The following is a 22,452-nucleotide window of genomic DNA, read 5'->3' on the forward strand; positions in this document are numbered from 1 at the left end:
AGATATTAACTGTCATAAGGGAGAGTTTGTACACATTGATTATAACATGGTGCTTTCTCTCTCCAGCCCTGAGAAAACATATCAGATCCTGAAATTGCCTGGGTTGTGTTACAGTACAGATAGGTCGGAGACAGGAATACACAAACAATGATGTTTATTGATACCAACAGAGGAGTAACAGCAGTGCAGGTGAATGAATAGCGGTATATAGATGATGAATGGTATGCAGAGAGGTAATACTGTCCTTAGCTGATTGCAGTGATGAAGCTCTTGGATATCGCTGGAGTAACTGGACGAAGGAGATTGGAAACACTCACAGACAGAAGGATTTCACACAAGGAGAACGGGAGACGCTGGAGACAGGTAAGTAGATCACTGGGAGTCCTTGAAGTAAGCATACAGGTAAGTCTTAATGCAAACAAGGCCGGACGAAGACTGTGTGTGAGTGTGGGTCCTTTATAGTGCTGGTGATTGCAGTGATGATGAGGTGCAGGTGGCGGTGATCAGTACTCAGGTGATTGAGTGCGCTGTGATTGGTGGATGGTGGAACCTGACGTGTCTGTGACAGTACTCCCCCTCCCACGGCCCGCTCCTGAGGGCCGAGGACCCCGGCGTCGTGGTGGTCATCCTCTTCCTCGTGGGGCAGGTCTGTGGGGATGATTGGCGTGGAATTCTTGATGAAGATTGAGATCGAGGATGTCATTTTTAGGGACCCAAGAGCGCTCCTCGGGACCGTAGCCTTCCCAGTCCACCAGATATTCCAGTAGACCACCACGGCGCCGGGAGTCCGAGATCTCACGAACCTCGTAGGCTGTACCGTCGTCCAGGATGAGTGGAAAGGGGGGCTCGGCGGCTGCCACGTCAGGTTCTGTGGAAACAGAGACAGAAGGGTAGTGAGGTTTTAGGAGTGACACATGGAAAGTGGGGTGAATGTGATACTCAGGAGGTAGCTGAAGTTTGTAGGTGACTGGGTTGATCTGCTCCAGGATGGTGAATGGGCCAATGAACCTGGGACTCAGCTTCTTGCAGGGCAGACGCAGTCTGATGTCCCGTGTCGACAGCCAGACCTTCTGTCCCGGTTGATAGGAGGGAGCGTGGGAGCAACGAAGGTCGGCTGTCATCCTGTGTCTGCGCAGGGCTCGTTGCAGCTGGTGGTGTGCTAAGTCCCAGACCCTCTCGCTCTCTCGGAACCAGTAGTCTACCGCTGGAATGTTAGCTGGTTCCCCGTCCCAGAGGAACAGTGGGGGTTGGTAACCGAGTACACACTGGAATGGAGTGAGTCCAGTAGATGGCTGATGTAGGGAGTTCTGTGCGTACTTGGCCCAACCCAGGTACTGGTTCCAAGAGTCCTGGTGGCCATGACAGAAGGTACGGAGGAAGCGGCTGATCTCCTGGATCTTCCTCTCCGTCTGCCCATTCGACTGAGGATGGTAGCCGGAGGAGAGACTGACGGTCACACCCAGGAGGGACAGGAAGGCCTTCCATACTCGAGAGATGAACTGGGGTCCTCTGTCTGAGACGATGTCTTCGGGAATACCATAGTATCGGAATACGTTCAGCGAGGTCTGCAACAGGAGAGAGAGTCGGGAGATCCTTGGTGAGTGAGCGGGTTAAATGTAAATCATGAACACCTGTTTCTCATTCCAGTAATTGGCGTGGAGACAGGATAAAACGCCGCGAGAAGCAGGAGTGTGTGAGAGAGAGGGGAACTGCTGACTGAGCCACTGGTGCATGACAACACTGCTGGAGTGAAGCCCATTGTGGATTGTGTATACCGAGACTGGAGAGAAGCCCTTTGTGGATTATTTGTTTTGCTGTTGTGCGTTGCACAGTTTTTCTGTTGGACATTTATGATTTATTGAATAAAGCTCAGTCAGCAGTTAAAAGCCGACCCTGTCCCCTTCCTTCCCCATGAACTCTGATTGTACTACAACGTGATTAAACATGAGTTCAGCAGTTTCCATGGCGGTAGATAGACCTCTCAGGGGAATCAGACAGCATAACTTGGAGAAACGGTCTACGACTACCAGGATGCATGTGTGACCATCGGAGGCAGGCAGGTCAGTGATGAAGTCCACTCCCAGGTGTGACCAGGGTCGCTCAGGAACGGGCAAAGGATTGAGCTTGCCGGCTGGAAGATGGCGAGGGCTTTTGGAGATGGTGCACTCCCTGCAGCTCTGCACGTACCTTCTGACATCCGTTGCCATGTTCGGCCACCAGAAGCGCTCTTTCAGCAGCGAGAGGGTCTCATTGACCCCCGGGTGGCCAGTGCCAAGTGACGTGTGGGCAGAGTGGATGAGTGGAGTGCGTTGTGTCCTGTTGATGTACTGCAAGCCTGCTGGACAACCCGGCGGAGCGTTGGTGGAGGCATTGGAGGAGGGTAAGGTCTCTTCTGACCAGTCGATAGGGCTCACGAAGATAGATTCAGGGAGGATAGTTTCTGGTTCTTCATTACTTTCCTCTGGAGCATGGAGACGAGATAAGGCATCCGCTTTGACATTTTTGGGGCCAGGACGGTAGGAGATCATAAAGTCAAAGCGGGAGAAGAACATAGCCCAGCGTGCTTGTCGAGGATTCAGTCTTTTAGCAGCTCGCAGGTATTCCAAGTTTTTATGATCAGTAAGGACCAGGAAGGGATGCTTGGCTCCCTCCAACCAATGCCTCCATTCTTCCAGGGCCAACTTGACTGCTAGGAGTTCGCGGTCACCGATGTTGTAGTTGACCTCTGCCGGGTTGAGCTTGCGGGAGAAGGCGCATGGATAGAGTCTACTTGGTGTCCCCTGCTGCTGAGATAGCACCGCTCCCACTCCAGTGGTGGAGGCGTCCACTTCCACGACGAAGGGCAAGTCTGGATTGGGGTGGACGAGGAGGGGAGCGGTGGTGAAGGCTTCTTTGAGGGCGTTGAAGGCGTTGGTGGCAGCTGGAGTCCAGGACAGAGACTTGGGCTGGTTTCGGAGCAGATTGGTGAGTGGATGAACGATGGAGCTGTAATTCTTGATAAAACGGCGGTAGAAGTTCGCGAAGCCAAGGAAGTGTTGGAGTTCTTTGATGGTAGATGTAGTGGACCAGGACCTGATGGCTTCCACCTTCCCCTCGTCCATCCCGATGCCACTGTGATCGATGATGTAACCCAGGAAATGTACAGATGGTTGATGGAATGAGCACTTTTCAGCTTTCAGGAAGAGGTGGAACTGTCTCAGGCGTTGGAGGACCTCCGCAACGTGGTGGCGATGTTCGGCCAGGCTCCGGGAGTATATGAGGATGTCATCTATGTAGACCAGTACAAACTTGTGAAGGAACTCCCGGAGCACCTCATGGATGAAATCCTGGAATACGGAGGGGGCGTTGACCAGGCCATAAGGCATAACTAGGTATTCATAGTGGCCGGTGGGCGTGACGAAGGCGGTCTTCCACTCGCCCCACTCGCCCCCCTCGCGTATCCGGATGAGGTTGTACTCGCTGCGGAGGTCCAGTTTGGTGAACACAGTGGCACCACGGAGATGTTCTAGAGCCGCTGGGACGAGAGGAAGGGGATAACGGAACTTCACAGTTATCTTGTTGAGAGCACGGTAATCTATGCAGGGCCTCAAGCCTCTGTCCTTTTTTGCCACAAAGAAGAAACTCGAAGCAGCAGGGGAAGTAGACGGGTGGATGTAACCTTGGTCTAGGGCCTCTTTGATGTATTCCTCCATGGCCTTCTCCTCCAGTATTGACAGGGGGTAGATCCTTCCCCTGGGCACTAGCTCACCCGGAAGCAGATCAATGGCACAGTCCCATGGCCGGTGTGGATGCAGCTTGGAGGCTCTTTGTGGGCAGAAGACGTCACTGAAGGGGGCGTAACAGGATGGAATGTCCACGGAACGTTTCTCTACAGGACTTTCGATGGAGGTAGCACAGATGGAGATATCTTTGGAACGAGGAGACTTGGAAACAGGAAACTCAGAGAAACAATTAGAGAAACAGTTATCGCCCCACTTCAGGATGTCACCGGTGCTCCATGAGATGGTGGGTTTATGCTGCTCCAACCACGGGCACCCTAGAACCACGTCAGAGGTGGATTCCTCCAGAACCAGCAGATATATTCTCGGGTACTCGGGTGATTGAGTGCGCTGTGATTGGTGGATGGTGGAACCTGACATGTCTGTGACAGGTTGTCAGATTTGTTTGATATTCAGGTGATAAAGAAAACACATCACATTATATCTAACATATCTCACCCTCTTTATAATTCATTTCAGACCCTCCCCTCCCCTGGTTTTCATTTGTACCATGTGCTATTCATTTGCTTAATTCAAATAGGGAGAGGTAGTTTCAATCTTGTTTTTTTCTTAATTTGCTATTAATGTTGTGTATTTGTCTGTCTTGTATGTGGTGTAAAAAAAAATATATCATGCTGCAGAACAAATTGCCCCTAATGGGGAAAATAATGTTTTACAATACAATACAATTTCCAAAGATGCATTAACAAAAAACTGTACAGCAACTGACAAGAAAGTGAATCACTGTCTAAGCATAAAATAATGAGTGGACATTACATATAAGGTCATTTGTTTGTTGCATCTCTGCAAATTATTATGATAAATGTGATTAAGGAATCATCATTATTCAGTCTATAATCAGAATTAAGTCAAACAAACTCTGTATATTAAGTTTTACAGTGACATTTTGCATCTATTCCAGAGTCAAGACAAAAAAATTAAATAAATAAAAAATACTGAGATGGCTGATAGCTGCTCTACGCTTCCATAACTAAAATAGTGATTTAATTATAGCAGTTGTAATGTTTTCAGAGCTGTGATATCACTGTTGTGGTTAGGAAACATGTTACTCAGAACATCTCTGAACCCAGTTTAGACTGATGATGAAATGAGTTCTCAATCATTCTGATGACACTTCCTCTTCTTTCTTTAAGTGCTGCACGGAATTCAACTCTATCTTTTTTGAGTTAACAATGCAATGGAATAAGTTATGCTTCTTTAATAAACAATTAGAGCGCCAGACTTTGCCTGTATAACATTTATTGTAGAGTTATATTGTATTAACACACAGTGTGTGTGGTGTGAGCAAATATCTTTATACGGAAACATGTTTATGAATTATAAACATGAATTAATCATTCCATTATTTGTTTATCTCTCTGAACAGGACAGTGATGAGTACAAGGACATTCTCACCTAGAGAAGGACAATGAAAAGAAAACACAGTTGTATGCATGGATGCTTTTGTGAATGGACCTTGTGAAATTTCATAGTGACTGTGAACCAAGCTGTAGTGTAATTCCTATAAATTTTCGGAGCCCAGATTGCAGATTAACACGATGCATTAAGTGTTGGGGGGTGAAAACTTTTGAATTCAAATATCAAGGTAAAATGTACTTATTTTTTCTTCCGGGAAACATGCAAGTATCTTCTGTTGCTTCCAGAGGGCAGTACTAAATGAAAAACAATGATATTTCAATAAAATAAGAAAAATTGTGACATCTTCATCCTGTTCAAAAGTCCCCCCCCCCCCCACTCCCAATGCATTGCGTTTCCTTCTGGAGCATCAGTGAATGTTTGAAACTTTTTTAATAGTTGAGTTTGAGTCCCTCAATTGTCCTCAGTGTGATAAAATGGATCTCAAAATCATTCAGTCACTGCTGGAAAGGGTTCAAATATACAAAAAAAATGCTGGAAAACTGATGAATCTGCAGGAGCTAGAGGATTTTTCTGAAGAACAGAGCTCAGTTTAACTGCTCAGAACAAACAAGAGTCTCATGAACAACCATCACAAAACAAACAGTCATAGATCATCCAGGTAACCACACACAGTATTAACCAAAACTTTTGAATGGGGTCATTTGAATAAATTCAGCTTTTTTTTTTTTTTTTGTGGACAATATGTAAACATATTTTATGTAAAATATCTTACTCAGGACAGTGCTAAATAAAACATAACATGCATTTTGTATGATCTCTCTTATTTTGTTAAATGTTTCACATCTTCATAGATTCTGCAAGTGGTTCACATACTTTTTCTTACAACTGTATCTATACTCTAAACTACGATCAGCAATGGTGATTGACTGGCGGCAAGACAGCAAAATAATGACATTGTATAATTAAAAATGGAAACTACTGTACAGGCAAAATGACATAAATGTGCTAATAGTTAAACGAAATTAACTCTATAATAATCATAAATACATACACATGAATTAGAATACAATGTATTTATTAAAGTACATACATAGATACATTTGTTACATTTCTTACGTTTTAGACAGAAATAAGTGAAGATTCAGCCCTGAGGGTTGTAAAAAAAAATGACTGAAATGCATAATTAAAAAAAAAAAAAAAACATCCTATACATTTTAGTATACGATTACACTGAAGTCCTTCATATTGCTGCTATCAACAATCCTTTTCATTGTGCTCTAGTTCAAGTATGTTGGCATCATAAAAATCATGTTTCATTACCAGATTAAGCCTGACTGTTACTGAATCAGTACCACATGTGGATTCACAGACTCAAACACATCAGTGTCAATAATATATTGTGCCGTTTTTAAGCACAAACACTCTCTCTTGCTACCTTTGTAATTTACTAGATCTCTAGTGTCACAGTTTGGAATTTACTCTTGTAGATTGATACGTTTTGGCAATAAAAGTGTCATGAAAATACTGGAAAATCTAGACCCAAGTCCCAGAGGATAGTGTTAAAGCACCTAACACACCGTTTCCCTATAAAGACAGAAACATGTTCTGACCTCAAGGTTAAACACAGTGATGGCTGGCCAATAGAGGGCGCTCGGGTGCCGTCCTCCCTGAGCCACACACACACACACACAAAATAATAATAATTTATACAAATTGATTTTTAGATATGATATGATCAGATCGCCAACAGGAGGCAGGTCTATCTAGCAGTTCAGTATATTGCTGATGAACCTGTTCATGATATGACATTATATTTAGCCAATCAGCGTCCTCAAATCTAATACGATTATTTTATCGCCTTTAACAAGCCACTGCTAAAAATGAGTCCAGCCTAATGGTGAGTGCAATGATCACTGCTTACATTCTCAACACTTGTCAATGAATCTCTTTCTGTTTCAGAAGCTCGAGAATGCAAGAGATCATCCCACTGTTTGGCATCTCAAAGTCCTGGCACTTTAGTGCTAAAAATAAACCCACAATCAACTCAAATTCACTCATTAGTGGTACCGTATTACGTGCTTTAACAGTCGAATCGTCCATTATTTTAGCTAAGCACCATTATATCAACTGTCAAATGGCTATTTAACAATTACATTCAATCCCTTGCTTCTGACGGTGTGATTTTTTTAGTTTGTTACACCACCTCAAAAAATGATTTGGCACCAGCTGCCACTAGTTAAACATGCAAATTAACCTGCTTTTCATTTCATCACATAAATTAGGCAGGGGATACTGGTGTAATAACTACAAATCAAAATGATCTTTTAGTAATTTCACAGCTCAACAGCAAAGAACAGATAGTGTTTGTATGTGGGGTGGATCTTAGTGCTTCATTAAAAATAAATAAATAAAAATAATGGGAATAAGATGAATTTGTCAAACACTACTGCTGCTGTTCACTGGAAGCAAGGGTATCCCCTCTGGGTTCTCTCTCTGATGGGATCCCCCAGCATCTCCACTGTCTGTCTCTGTCACACTGTTCCCTGTAAGAACACAGAAAGAACCACAGATGGTGAATGACTGTTGATGTTGAAACTACATGGAGCGTTTTAGTGTTTCTATAAATCTGCAATACACAGAGTGTAAATATCAGAGATTTTTATATGATCAAAGACAAATTTATGTTTATGTTTAATTTGTTAATTTATGTTTATGATTCTGAGGGAACAGGGTTGGAGATGTGTTAAGCAGGACAATTGTTAGTCATTTATTGGATATGTGTTTTTGTTATGTGTTTGTTGTATAATGTGGGATGTATTGTGATGTTGTACATGTAACAGCTATCCTTGTGCTTTAGGACCCCCTCGAAAAAGAGATGGATCATCTCAAGGGGCTATCCTTAAATAAATAAATAAATAAATAAATATGTCAAATATCAGTCTTTTTTATATGGGCTTTGTTTTTGCTATATGTTTATACTATACATTTTCTTTTTAATACTGGGGAATGGAAGTAGGACTTCTAACTTTATTTTTATAATTTGTACTAAACATTACGTTCTTTTTAATTATTCTTCCATTTCTTCTTCTTCCGCTCTGTGAGTCTATGGCAGCCCATAGAACCTCTCGTGGGAAAGTTGTGAAATTTGGCACACAGTTAGAGGACAGTCTGACCTGTGTCCATAGCTAATTTAGAGTCTCTGACTCAATCCCTCTAGCGCCACCAGCTGTCCAAAGTTGAAAAATTTTCCGCCATTTTGAATTTTCTGAAAAACCTACTTTTTCAAACTTCTCCTAGGCCGTTACTCCGATTTTCACAAAAACTGAACCAGTTCATCTTCAGACCATGCAGACAAAAAAGTTATGGAATTCAAGTTGATTTCTCAAACAGTTTTCGAAAAATATGCGAATGAATTTTACGTAGTGCTTGTGAAAATAGACGTAAGACTGTATCTCCACAACGCTTTATCGTATTCAGACCAAACTTGGTACACGTCATCACAAGCATGACCTGAGGCAACATGCAGCATTTCGGAGCAGCGCCACCTACTGGTGCAGAGATACAAAAAATGTCTATTTTTGCTTATAGCTCCTGATGGGTTTGTCCAAAAATCATAAATTTCAGGGCACCATTCCGAGTCGAATGATATCCAATTTTCCCATATCGCCATTTTGAATTTTGTGCTAAAATGCTGTATTTTATGAATGCATTAGCGTATCATTACAAAACTCGGTATGGGTCTTTGGCACAATGCCCTGACAGTACACTAAAAGTTTTGGCGCACCTTGTGGTCAAAAGTTATAACGAAATTTACAAAAATGCTAATAAGTTTTGACTATATTAACCGATTGTAAACTGGTGACTGTGAAACTGGTCTCAGTAGATTTCTTGGGTCACGCTGACAACATAGATATCAAATTTGCCATAGTCGGCTGAACTTCCTGTCCGCCATATCGTTTTTCTTTAAAAACCTAAAATTTTTTTCGAACTCCTCCTAGGCCCTTCCTCCGATTTTCACAAAAATCAAACCGTATCATCTTTAGACCATGCAGACAAAAAGTTATGGATTTCAAGTCGATGCGTCAAACTGTTTTCATATACCGGAGCAACGAATTTGAGGCATGATGCAAAACCCACTCTTGAAGCTGTATCTCTGCAATGCTTTGACATATTGACACCAAATTCGGTCACAGTGCCACCTATTGGTTGAAAGTGATGAATCATTAAATCATTATTATTGAAGGTATTTATGATTTTTCTGTCATTTTGCCTAAATATGTCTTTGATTGCTCAATGTTGCAGTAAGTCTGATGCTCCCAGCTGTGCTGGGATGACGTGTTGTGCCTTCTTTTCGCTTGGCCCCGATAACTGCTAGCCTGACTACGTCAGACATCCTACTTCCGCTCAATTTCATTTCGCTTCTGTACTCAGTCTGATACAGCGTCAGAGCTTTCTGTTTGCCACCGGTCTGGAAACAGCCGGGCCAATCAACGAACAGAGGGCGGGCTGAGAGCCGTGACGTAGATGCTAAGCGCCGAGTTTTACATTGTAGGTTAGAGAAATCGAAAACCGAAACGACCGCGGAAATGGGAAACGAGACACGGGATGCAATTCGCTCTGTTATGGAGAACATTCAACTCTTCTCATGATATAATCTTGAAATTACGTTGCAGCATTTCCGACAAACTCGTGAGGAACAAAGAGCTGTGTTTAAAAGATCTAATCCTAAGTTTGAGAGTTGGCTACAAACTTTTTCTTGTTTCACTCTGTCAAAAATAAGTTTAGAGGCCGTGATTGTACCGTGTATGCGTAGATTAACTTCGCATAATCTGCAAAAGTCGTTTACAGCCATGTTCACTCTGGTATTTCGCTCGCATCATCATGTGTTTACAACAGGTTTACAGTGGAAGTTCAATCATAGATTTGAGTTCGATGCATGATGTCTGTGCTTCGATGCGGCTGTACAGGCGCATAACATACGTCATAACTAAACTTATCTGATTGGCTTACGGGTAACCAATGATTTTAAACTTCAGACAAGCGCCCCCTAGCGAGAGAGAAAACACTTCTCTATTATGCCATTCCAGACTCTGTCTACGAAGCAAAGTGAAGTAGCAGAGTCTGGTATTACCAGGCTAGATAACTGCTGCTTGCAGCTTAACTACTGAAAATGGATTTCATTTAGTGGAAAGTTGTGTAGTATTCTTCACAGAGATCTGGGGCCGTATTCACAAAACATTTTATCTTACCACTAAGAGTTCTCCTAAATAGCAGTAAAAGTTCTTAGCTAAGAGTTTTCTCTTAAAACCTATTCAGAAAGATGCTGAGACAAACTTTTACTAAGGAATAGACTGAAGTCTTAAGCTAAGAGTAAGGGCGGGGTTGACCTCGTTGCTATGGAGTAAACACACAGTGATTGGCTGATGGGGAGGAGTCAGCAATTTAATCATAGAAATATTGTAGAATGAGGTGTCATGTTTCCACATTAAAATAAAGGTTTTAAAATACAAATGTTGCCCTATTCAAATAAATATTTTTTAATAAAAATGTTGCCATAGTCAAAATAAAATGTTGCCATAAAGGTTTTAAAATGTAGGCTAAGTGTCACTAATTAAACTAGTATACAGTTAATTGTCCTCTTGTATGTCTGCATCTCAATAGATTGCAGAATTCAAGCAACAAATTATGTTTTATAAACAAAGTTTGTGAGGAACATATTCAAATGGTCTTTCTAATCAGCTTGAGAAGAGGAATATATACACAGATGAGAGCCGACTCGCCTATAGTTACTTCGACAGTTTTCTGCATCCCTCCGCCACCCCGCTCCTCACTCTCGGCTGGGGATATGGGGAGAACTTTGGGTTTGGGCTAAATTCCAAGCTCAGATCCCTCAATCCCCTTGGACAGCACACCAAATACGCTTATTATATACCGTATATATATATATATATATATATATTTTTTTTTTTTTTTTTTTTTTTTTTTTTTTACTCTATTCAATCATTTGTAAGTGTGAACTCATGAAAACCATTGCCACAGGTAATCAGACAATATTTATTTATTTGTTAAAGTTTTTTTTTTTTTTGCGTCTCATCGTAGATTCAAATCTATAAATCAAAATGTATTGCATTTATGAAGAAAAAGTTGAGCACCCAAGGCTCTATCACTATTGTCTCAATGGTGTTCAGTGTCTTTGGGTGGATTAGGACTGTTTGTGATTTGGTCTTAGTGATTTAGGAGTCCTCTTGACTACTCCTAACGTTTCACAGACTTAGGAGCTAGATTTAGCGCTAAAATGCTTTGTGAAATACTTTTAGAGCAAAAATGTAGGACTCCTAAAATTAGAACTGACACGCCCATTATTTTTAAGAGTTTCTCCTAAATCAGCAAGTTAGGAGCTACTTTTAGCCTTAAGATGTTTTGTGAATACGGCCCCTGATCAATAATCAATACTCACCACGCACAGTAACTCTGAATCGCTTATATTTGGTCTCTCTGCTGCTGATGATCTTGAGTTTATACAGTCCAGAGTCAGTGTTTGTGAAGTTTGTGATGGTCAGAGATCCAGTCTGATGGTCCAGCTCCAATCTGTCCCTGAATCTCCCACCAGAACCATCATATGTACATGTCCTCTTATTCTCTATATCAGCTTTAGCGATAAGATTGTCGTCGGGGCCGAACATCCACAGTACCAGAGCATCTCCCTGTAGTTCACTAATATCATTGTTTAGTACGGCACAACCTCCCTCCTTCACTTGCTCTTTGTTTTCTTAATTTGTTACAGCATCATATGGAAGAGAAAGAGAAAATTTAGATTAATTTCATGATCATTTCTGTCTTCTTATTTAAGTCCTGCTTTAAGAGTTTTATTTATCAACTTTTGATGAACTTTTGAACAGTTTGATGTTTGATCTTACAATCTGCAAGTAAAATGTACTTGTTTTTCTTTCTCATCTTACTCTTTACTTTCAAGAATCTCTATTCTGAAAAAGCATGTTTGTCTTTGAGGTTCATTTCAGATTATCTAAACTGTAGTTATGTAGACTGAAACAAATCATTATTAGATTAAAAGACATGAAATACTCACCTTTGACAATAACCACAAATCTTTTGCATGTGTTCCCTCTGCTGCTGCTGATCTGCAGCTTATAAACATCAGAATGTGCGATGCTGATGTTCCAGATGGTCAGAGATCCGGTCCGGTGATCCAGCTGCAGTCTGTCTCTGAATCTCACATCATTACCTCGATACAGTGAGATCTTACTGGTGGCTTTGTTGATTTCAGCAATGCAAGTGTCATTGTCTCCATGTGTCCACAGTATCTTACTGTCTCCATCTAGTTCAGTAATACCAGTGTTTAGAGTGACGGAGTCTCCCGCGTTCACTTTCAGTGTATCCACTTCATGTCACGGCACCACATGCAACAGAAAATTATGATCATAAGAACGTGCAGGTGAACAACTCTCTGAATACTCAATATAATTTCATTAAAAACTTTAGCTACTCACACCATACTGTAACTCTAAATTTCCTATATGAGACGTTATTTCTGCTGCTGATTTGTAGGTGATAAACTCCAGAGTCTGTGCTTTTGGTGTTTGAGATACTGAGAGATCCAGTCTTATTATCCATATTCAGTCTTCCTCTGAATCTCTCATCATCAGCATCATTATATGAGATATGATTGGTGTTTCTATCTCTTTTAGCTATAATGGCTTCTTCAGATCCAAACCTCCAGAGCACCTTATCATCTGTCTGTAGTTCAGGAACACCAGTGTTTAGAGTGAAGCTTTCTCCCTCTGAGAACCGCAGTGAGTCCACTGAACATGAAGAAATATGAACATGAGAACAAATAAGAGTGAGCTGGTGAAAATCTGAATCCGGAATATGAGGTATACATGCAACATTAAGCACATTCAGCTTAATATTTGATTAATTCACATATTTCTGTTATAGGAATGCGCAGGAAGACAGGAAATTAAGGGGAGAGGAGGGAACAGGATCATGATGTGACACACCGACCGGTTTCTAACCTGAATCTCAATGAGCAAACAATATTTTACACTGCTTATATTTCATTATACTGTGACAAAATTTCAGAAAATATAGATCTATAAATTTGTCAATAATGCACACCCCTAATCACACCCTACATTTTTCACGTTAAAGCTGCAATATGTAATATTTCTGTTCACTAGAGGTCACTAGAGGTCTATTCAAAACCAAGGCGTAGCTTGATGACATCAGGTTTTATTGAGGAATATTGGGACATGTGGGGCACGTTCAAGCTCAAACCGGTGCGCAACGCTTTGCTACGTTTTCCGGGTTGAACGACATGTTTCCTGGAAACGGTCTGCAACGGTGTGCAACGGGTTTGAGATATGTTTTCTCTTGTTTGGTGGGTGTGTCAGAAATGTCAGCCTAATCAGTGGCAAGATGTATATAAACCGCGCGGTAAGAGACAGCTTAATGTAACATAAAAATACTATACTTATATATTTTGCTATTGTATTGTGATGTGACACTTTAATAAAGTTTTCTATAATCAGAGGAGAATAGTTGGTAAATATTACAATATCATATATATAGCACAACAACAGTGATCAGCAATATTGATAAGCCTAATACAAGCAATAAAAATAATATAGATCAACACAGTCACGGAGGTAAGAAGTGGATTATCCTTCACCTGAAATGTTTGTCTTTTCATCATGAAGTGCAAGTCAAATGTTGTATAACAATAATAGAAGTTTCCACAAATCCCTTCACTCAATTGGGATGTTCTCTTTTATTCTGGATGGCAAGGGCAGTGCCTGTAACATCGAGCGTATTTTGTAGTATTAAGCAAAGAATGGCCTTCTCAGCTGCCATAGATGCAACTCTTGCGTCATCAGAACAGGGTGTTCAACGCGCCACCGTTTCCGTTTAAAAAACGTTTTGTCGGAGCTGAACGCAGCCGTGGTCTCCATCTCAACGGACGGTGGAAAAGAATAGGTATAGGGATTGGAGTTGGGCAGAAATTATGTTCATGGATGTGATTATTAACGTTACTGTAGTGTGAAGCACAGCAGGACCGAGTGTTGTGGAGCTGAATGAGGAGCTGGAGCGATTGATCAACACACGCCTCACGAGCAGCGGGACTTTTATTATGACACAGTCGCCGGCGCTGCTTCCGCTTTTCCAGTCATGAGTATGAGGTAACGCAGCTCTGTTTATCATATTAGATACATTTGAGAGTGTTGAAAATGATGTTATAACGTTACTCTGTGCGTTCGCTCGGCGGCTGCTGTAAGACACTGTTACACACTGCAGTAAGATAGATCGATTTTAGAGTATCATATTAAATGCTGGATGGCTTGTGTTGATAAATGGCATGAATGAATTTTAAAACGTATTGTATGATGGAGAAAATGCTGTTACTAAAAATAAAGCTGCATCTGATTATGCTATGTTAGCTACTTCACAAAATAGTGTTTTTCTCTGAGGCATGGTAAAGCATGGTACTCGCAAAAAAATCTAGAAAATTAGATTTAAACAATAAGACTAAACGTGTTGAGCTATATAACAACAATTAGTTTTCTGTCTATAGATGTAACCAAACAGTTGTTCCCTTGTCTATTAAAACATGTAATATATTAAAGCGTCTTTGGTGTTTCCATGTTTCTACAAAATAAAATGAAGCTTTTTTTCACATAAAAGTGTGAAAACCGATGGTCGAATTGAATTTAGCCGAGGAGGAACACTGAGGTATGTCTTTATTTTTTTTTTTTTTATGCGTGTTATGTTTGAATAACTAAATTAATGCTATGCCTTTCTATTTAAGTGACTATATTCTGATTATAAACTAAGTATTAGACTACTGATGCTCAACACACCAGCAAATGACTCTCACCGGAGGTTTTCGAGCTGGCTTATATTAATACAGAAGTTCTAATGAACACTCCGTGCATATAGTCCATTGACAGGCGACTCCTCATACGTCCTGGAGCCTTGGTTAAAATTGCAATTTTCTCACGATTTACAAATAGTTGGAAACATTTGGGATATAGTAAGTACTCAAGTGAACAAAATATATAACACTGGCCTAGTGGTTTTTGGATATTTTACTGCAAAAATATTACATATTGCACCTTTAACTCTATTTTCCATCAATCCATGTTTTGACTGTTATATGGTGCTATTACACATCTTCTGAAAGAGAACAGAATCTCCAGATCAAAACACATGAGAAGAAGTAGAAACCAGTGATAGAAGCATTGCTGATGCACATGTAAAATAACGCCATCAACAGATTTTAAAACAGCATATAGATCAAAACAGCTGAACGAAATGTTGAACCCATGAAGAGGAAACAACTGAGGCTTTGGGGGCGTTGATGGACTCTGTCAACTCCATCCGTGTTTTGATCATCAGTCTGAATCTGGACCAGCTGTTGGTCAAAAACACAGCTCTCTTTTGTTCAAAATGTTGCTTTTTAGCACACTGTTTCCATGTAAACACAGAGGCTCTTTCTGTTGATATATTGCAGGGAAACAGACAGGTTCAACAGCCTGTTTTACTTAGAAATGCATCACATTAGTGAAATGAGTTGCAAACGTCATGAATTTAAGGACTGTAAGCTAACACACCTTCAGTGATTGGCCTCTAATAACCTGCACTAAAAGCAAGAAGTCTAGAGTAGCAGCACTGATAATATTAACAACATTGTGACGGAGCTGCTCACCATAGAGAATAACCCTGAATCTTTTGGATTTGCTCATTTTGTTGATGAAGAGCTTCAGATGATAATCTCCAGAGTGTGTGATTTTGACATCTCTGATGGTGAGATCTCCTGTCTCGCTGTTCAGCTGCAGTCGCTCTCTGAATCTCTCGTCATCTCCAAATGAGGTCTCTTTGGTCTGTACGTTAATTTGAGCAATGTCAGAGCCTCTAGGTCCGAAACTCCAGAGTATTTTATCATATCTCTGTAGTTCAGTTATACCAGTGTGTAGAGTGACAGAATCTCCCGCTGTCACTTCTTTGGTCTTCATTTCATCTGTTCATAGCACCCAGAGAAGGAAACAAATATATTTTGTGAGTGAACAAACTGAATGAAACCATCATATACACAATAAACACACAATGCAATCAAGAACTCTACTGATGTTATTCTGAAAATCTGCAGTTTAATAGCTTGTGAATGCCCAGTTCTCTCAATCTCTCTAAAGAACCCTGCAGTTTCTTACTTTTATGGTGTTGAATTATTTCCTTGAAACCTTTTAATGACTTAAACAGATCAAGTAGGAAACCTGAATCCTTACCCTTCAGTCGAGAGTACTTGTGGCGATAGTAACACACACCAACGATTACAGCAGCAGCCACAACCAGCAGCACAGAGATACAAACCAGTGCAGCTAAAACACCTGAAGACAGACTTGGTTCAGGAACAGCTGGAGAAAGAGACAGTCATTAGTGTAAATGAGTCTGAGGGATTCAATCTGATTCAGGTTAAAGGGCTGTGTGTTGGATATTACAGCTGTGGAATATAATAGTTTTTACGATGCATTGCAATGCTGGTGTGAATGATTCTGCATTGATGCATAAACACAAAAAGGCCTATCATACATATTTATGTACTGTTTTATTAAAGAACTCATTGATGCCCGGACAAAAAAGTTGCTGTTTGATCATGAATTCAAACATTATAAATATTTTCACACATTCTATAATAACATTACCAGAGAATTTGAACAATTCATTGTTTTTTTTTTTAAAGCATAATAATTTGCAATGTAAAAATGATCATTAAAACATGATCTACTCACCAACTAACACTTCAAATCTCTTGTAAAAGGTCTCTTTAGTGTTGCTGATCTGTAGTTGATAAACTCCAGAATCTGTGGTTCTGCTGTTTGTGATGGTCAGAGATCCAGTTTGATTATCCAGCTGTAGTCTGTCTCTGAATCTCAAATCTTCACCATATGAGATTCTCTGAATTGTAATATCGATTTCTGCTAATAAAGTGTCTGGACTCAACATCCACAGAATCACATCATATTTCTGAATTTCATTAACACCAGGATGTAGAGTGATGGATTCTCCCTCTTTCTGGTTTGTTATCCCAGCAAAAAACACATCTGGAGAAAAAACAAAAACAGATTTCCAATTTCACTGATTGATCAGATATTTAATGAGATAATAGTCTATCATAAGTGGATTCTGGAGAATGAGTTAATGGTAGGTATGGAAGGGTACACGAGATGTCAAATGCCAGTTTCCTGAGGATGAGATCCTTCTTGTTTTTATAGTTTGTAGGATGGTGTATAGATTTCATTCTTATATAAAAGTTATGTTTTTTTACAGTCCTTTGGCCAATGACATTACTGCATCCAAAGGCAATCAAGACAGTAGGTCCTCTAGTAAATAATCCAAGAGTAAGCATAACAGAAAAATGCTCTACAAAGACATACAAAAAGCAAAACATGAAATAAAGCAACACGTACATTTGGGCAACAAACAAACAAGGAAGCAAGAGCAGCAGACAGCATGAGGCAAATTAAACTGGATCTGATTCTTCTGCTACTTCCCCATTTTATACAAAACATATGCCTTGTCCAAATACCCACACCTGCGGTCTTGGCCACTTCAGAGCATGTGCACATGACAGGAAGTAAAGTGCGCAAGACTGTCCCATGTCTTAAAAATGCCCAAGTGCAGTGCCCTTAATGCACACTAAACCCACACTATCTTGAATACCGCTTCTGATCGCCATTCGAAGCTAAGCGTATCCCATCATGCATTATGTTCTGGAACTCACTTGCCCCAAAATAGCGAGATGTCAGGGAAAACATACGACTGTAAGTTAAATTAATTATATAGTACATATAATTTTGTAGTAAAATATAATGTGTTGTGCATTTTATTGATGCAAAGATGAGTGGATGCAAATATGTCTATTTTGTAAATCTACTGCTTTTTATCACTTAATTAGAACCACCACAATTCTTCAGTCGAAAAGAAATGAAGGTTTTTGATGAAAACATTCCAGGATTATTCTCCTTATAGTGGACTTCAATGGTCTCCAGGCGGTTGAAGGTCAAAATTACAGTTTCAGTGCAGCTTCAAAGGGCTTTAAACGATACCAGACGAGGAATAAGGGTCTTATCTAGAGAAACTATCATCATCATAGTTTGAAATAATTGTTATATACTTGCACTAGCATATTGTGTATGACAATTTAGTTCAAACTTTGACCTGTGGAGGGCAGTAATACACTTAGCAGCGTCTACACTGCTGGAATTCTAATAGAGAAGAAGAAGAAGAGAGCTAGTTCAAGATGAGCATTTATGGTTAAAATGTATAAAATGTATTTATTTTTTTTAGAAAATGAGTGATGGTTTCTCTAGATAAGACCCTTATTTCTCGACTGGGATCACTGTAAACTATAATTTTGACCTTCAACCGTTTGGTGCCCATTGAAGTCCACTAAATGAATGAATGTTTTCATCAAAAACCTTCATGTCTGTTTGAAGTTTCATTTGAAAGTGATCCTATCCTTTAAACAGTTTTACTACACACCTATATAGCCAATCAGAATTGAGTTTACAGACAGACCATGGTATTAATGTTTCTGTACACAGACAACAGGGCTATAAACAGTGGCGTAACTTTGTTTTAAAAAGTGGGTGGGACAGGAATGTGTATGTGCCATTAGTCCCGAGAGTATGTATATTAGTTAAAAAATACGAGGAACCGTAGTTGATATCGGATTGTCCTGATGGACTGGTGGCAGTATTTTTTGTTTAGCGTGCAAGAGGTTCTGGGTTCGAACCCAACCATGTATGATTTTTTTTTTTTTTTTTTCATTAAAACCAAAGATGTTCATTAAGATTGTATATCAAGAGCAGGGATACGTTTATGTGTAGCTATTTTGTTTTGTGATTTCAACCTAACAAATAGAGAGTCTCTGCAACAGAGTGACAGATTGAAGCGCTCGTCCGTGTGAACACGGCTCAGTGTGCACGAGCGTCAAGAGAACACTGTTGCGCCTCTGATAGCAGCGACAACGAGCACTCAACATGATTTCAAAAACAACACATTCTAGCGCCAGATCGCCTATTATTAACACAAACTGATAATCAACTAGAGGTGTTTCTTTTGTAGAGGTTTCAAAAAGTGGTCGGGACAATATCGACCCTTTCAAAAAGTGGTAGGGACATGTCCCACCCGTCCCGCCCGCAAATTACGCCTATGGCTATAAAACATCTAGACCTGAGCCACTCACCATGGACGGTCACACTGAATGTCTTGTATGAGGTCTCGTTGCTGATGATCCTTAGCTGATAATCTCCAGAGTGTTTGGTCCTGATGTCACTGATGGTCAGGGATCCGGTCTGATTGTCCAGCTGCAGTCTGTCTCCGAATCGTCCGTCATCAACATCATAAATTGAAATCATCAGATTTTTTCCACTGAGTTTAGCGATAATAGACTTCTGAGCTCCATACATCCACATCATCAGATCAACCTTGTGTATTTCAGTAAGGTCAGAGTGTAAAGTAATGGAATTTCCCTCCAAAATGGACAGCTTCTTAGTTTCACCCACCTCACCAGACACACCTGCAAACAGAAAAATCTGCAAATCTGAAGCGGCATAAAACCACGAAAATGCTATTTTGAATTGGCATTAATGCATTTACACAGGAATCAAAATTAACAATGTTTTGATCAAAGTTTTAAAATGACAGTTTTAACAAAGTTTTATAAAACTGTTTAATTAAAAAAAGAAATTATAGCCTATAAAGTCACAATAAATAAACAAAAATGATGTCCTACGCATACAAGACTATATCACACGCTTTGATGTGTGTCATAATTCTGTGGTACTGGTTATTATATATTTCTGAAACAGACAGAAACAATGAAATTATGAATTATTACACCGGGTACATCATTGGACACCCAGTAAGTTTTAAAAAAAATATTAAATGAAGATATAAATGATTAAATTAGTTGTAAATTAAATATTTTTAAACACTAACACAAAAAGGAAAGAATAATGCATTGACTGGTGTATGTAAAGGCCTATACATTAACACATATTAAAACACAATACTCTTCTGAGGTTTATAGGCTATTGTGTCTTATTAAAATTAATTGCTATCTCAAAAGGATGCACTGCGCCTGCCTTGTGCACGGCTCGAACCACAGCACAGTTGCACACAGGATTGCAATGCAAGATTTTCATAAATAACTTGCCATTTTGGTTTGTTTCTGACCAAACCCTACAGTATACTTGTAATGGCCAATAGCCTACAGCACAGATTTGCATGTGCTTGAAAAAAGTGAAAGTCAACACCTCTGTGTGAAAAGAAGCAATGCTGAATGTGAGGTTCTGAGGTAAATATTTAAACAGGGCCTTGGCACTCGGGAACAGCCTTCATGTATGTCCAGATCACACACTGCCAGAGCTATCTGAGATTTCAGCTCTCACATCCAGTCTGAAACAGACAGCGACTTTACAAATGTGGAAAATCACAAAAGCAAAACGAAACCATATTATGACACTGGTGATAATAACAAGTATAACATCATCTTGTAAAGTAGCTGTCTTTTTTCTTTGCATTTGTGCTTTATTACCTCAGAAATAAATTATATTATTATCAGAATTATTTTATTTGACTGTTTTTTAAATTGTTTTAAATCAGGTATAAGGTTGTTTGAGTATTTGTTGTGTTTGACACATTTCAGGGTTTTGAGCTGCAATATCCTGCCTTGTCAAACTTTAAATAAAACGAAACTAAACTATAATTTCCTATCATAATTATAATATTTTAAACAAAAATAACATTCTTTAAGTAGCTGTTGGCATGAAGACTGTCATCAAAACTAAAGGATTATATTCCAAAGGAATATTTTATCACCTATTCGAAATAATCTATCAAACAGTTGCCCACACTAGGAATGATATCATTAATATTCGCGGTAGCGCCATCCAGTGGAACAGAATATTTCAGGAACCGAATGTAACACCGGTTCTGCGCAGATTTCATCTGCAGCTCTTTTAGGATTCTCCCTGCATCCCAATGTACATACTATCCGCCCTAAATAGTAGGCCTATATATGAATATGCACATTGAGACGCAGGCTGTCTGTGGTTTGCATCTTGTCAGAGCGCATGCGCAAGACTAAGTAAAACCAAAAGTGTCGAAGAGTTAAATGTCTAACTTACCATTTAAAACTGTCAGAAAGACAGAGAGTAAAACAATGTTCCTCGTTTCGCTGTAGAGTTCCGTCATATCTGCTTTAATAAGCATGAGATTGCAGTGAAGGAATCTGCTCCCGTCTCTGAGCCGCACATAAAACCGAATAACAGCTCTAAAAACAGATAGTTAAAAACGACTGAGTTTTACTAACTGTTCATGGTTATTTTATCGAACTGGAAGAGGAATCACATCACTCAAACAGTCGGGAAACTACGAGCTTTTATGTTTTGCACTAATGTTTTGTTCACACCCATTCCGTGTTGCCAGATTGATCCGGCCAAACCTCTCCAAAACCCGCCCACTCCAACAAAACCCAAAAGAAAGTGATCGAATTCTATACTGACCGTGGCTTATAAGTACTTTTTTTTTTTTTTTTTTTTTTTTTAACTAAATAGTGACAAAATAAATTGGTAAGAATGAATGAATTTCACAGACAGGAGAACAATACAACAGGGAAACAGATCAAAACATGGTAAAACGTACCGCAGTAAAGATAGTTTGCGGTTTGATATTCAGATTTCTTTTGGCTATAATTACGCAGTGCGCTGTCATAGACATGCAAATAATACCAAATATCGTTCTCCATGATTTGTGAATTAAGGTGACGCTGTCCTTTGGGCCGAAATCAGGGTTTTTTTTCGTAGCGACTCTTAATTTTATAATGGCTATAGCTCCAAATGTTGGACACTTAGAGGAATGAAACTGGTGTCATCTTCACCAGCTTGATCTGTGAATTTTTTCACAGCAAAGCTCTTGTCCGTAAACCCCTTGGTAAGTCCGCCAGTAAGGAATGTGAAAGAAAGGCGTTCTTCATGTTTAACGTCTATTGAAAACTTTCAATGAGGGTCACTGACGTCACTAACAGATTCTGATCTGGAAAACTTTCAATAGTTTTGGTCAGCTGACCCTTCCCTGGGTCATAATCGCTTTTCTGATCTGTGAAAACTTTCACAGTTCAGTTTTGGGTCAGCTGACCCTTCCCTGGGTCACTAACATCGATTCTGATCTGTGAAAACTTTCACAGTTTGAGTTTTGGGTCAGCTGAGCACTTTTCTGATTTGAAAATCACTCG

The 22,452-nt window shown here is 39.9% G+C and overlaps 1 protein-coding gene across 2 annotated transcripts; it reads right to left on the minus strand.

Moving 5' to 3' along the window:
- Positions 1-6,196: 6,196 nt before the first annotated feature.
- On the minus strand, positions 6,197-21,670 carry LOC125280573. 2 transcript variants are annotated; one of them, XM_048211206.1, is made up of 9 exons: positions 21,347-21,670; positions 19,402-19,734; positions 16,943-17,254; positions 16,439-16,567; positions 15,862-16,173; positions 12,647-12,958; positions 12,226-12,537; positions 11,596-11,907; positions 6,197-7,681 (listed from the first exon to the last, which is right to left on the minus strand). In XM_048211206.1, exons 1-9 carry the CDS (start codon positions 21,429-21,431, stop codon positions 7,575-7,577), a joined length of 2,214 nt encoding a protein of 737 aa, XP_048067163.1. In that variant the 5' UTR covers positions 21,432-21,670; the 3' UTR covers positions 6,197-7,574. The 2 variants fall into 2 exon arrangements, with proteins under 2 accessions (XP_048067163.1, XP_048067169.1); XM_048211212.1 differs by having other exon boundaries at positions 19,402-20,615; positions 21,347-21,669.
- Positions 21,671-22,452: the final 782 nt, after the last annotated feature.

The sequence above is a fragment of the Megalobrama amblycephala genome, linkage group LG1 (genome assembly GCF_018812025.1).
Source record: "Megalobrama amblycephala isolate DHTTF-2021 linkage group LG1, ASM1881202v1, whole genome shotgun sequence".
NCBI classification, from domain to species: domain Eukaryota; kingdom Metazoa; phylum Chordata; class Actinopteri; order Cypriniformes; family Xenocyprididae; genus Megalobrama; species Megalobrama amblycephala.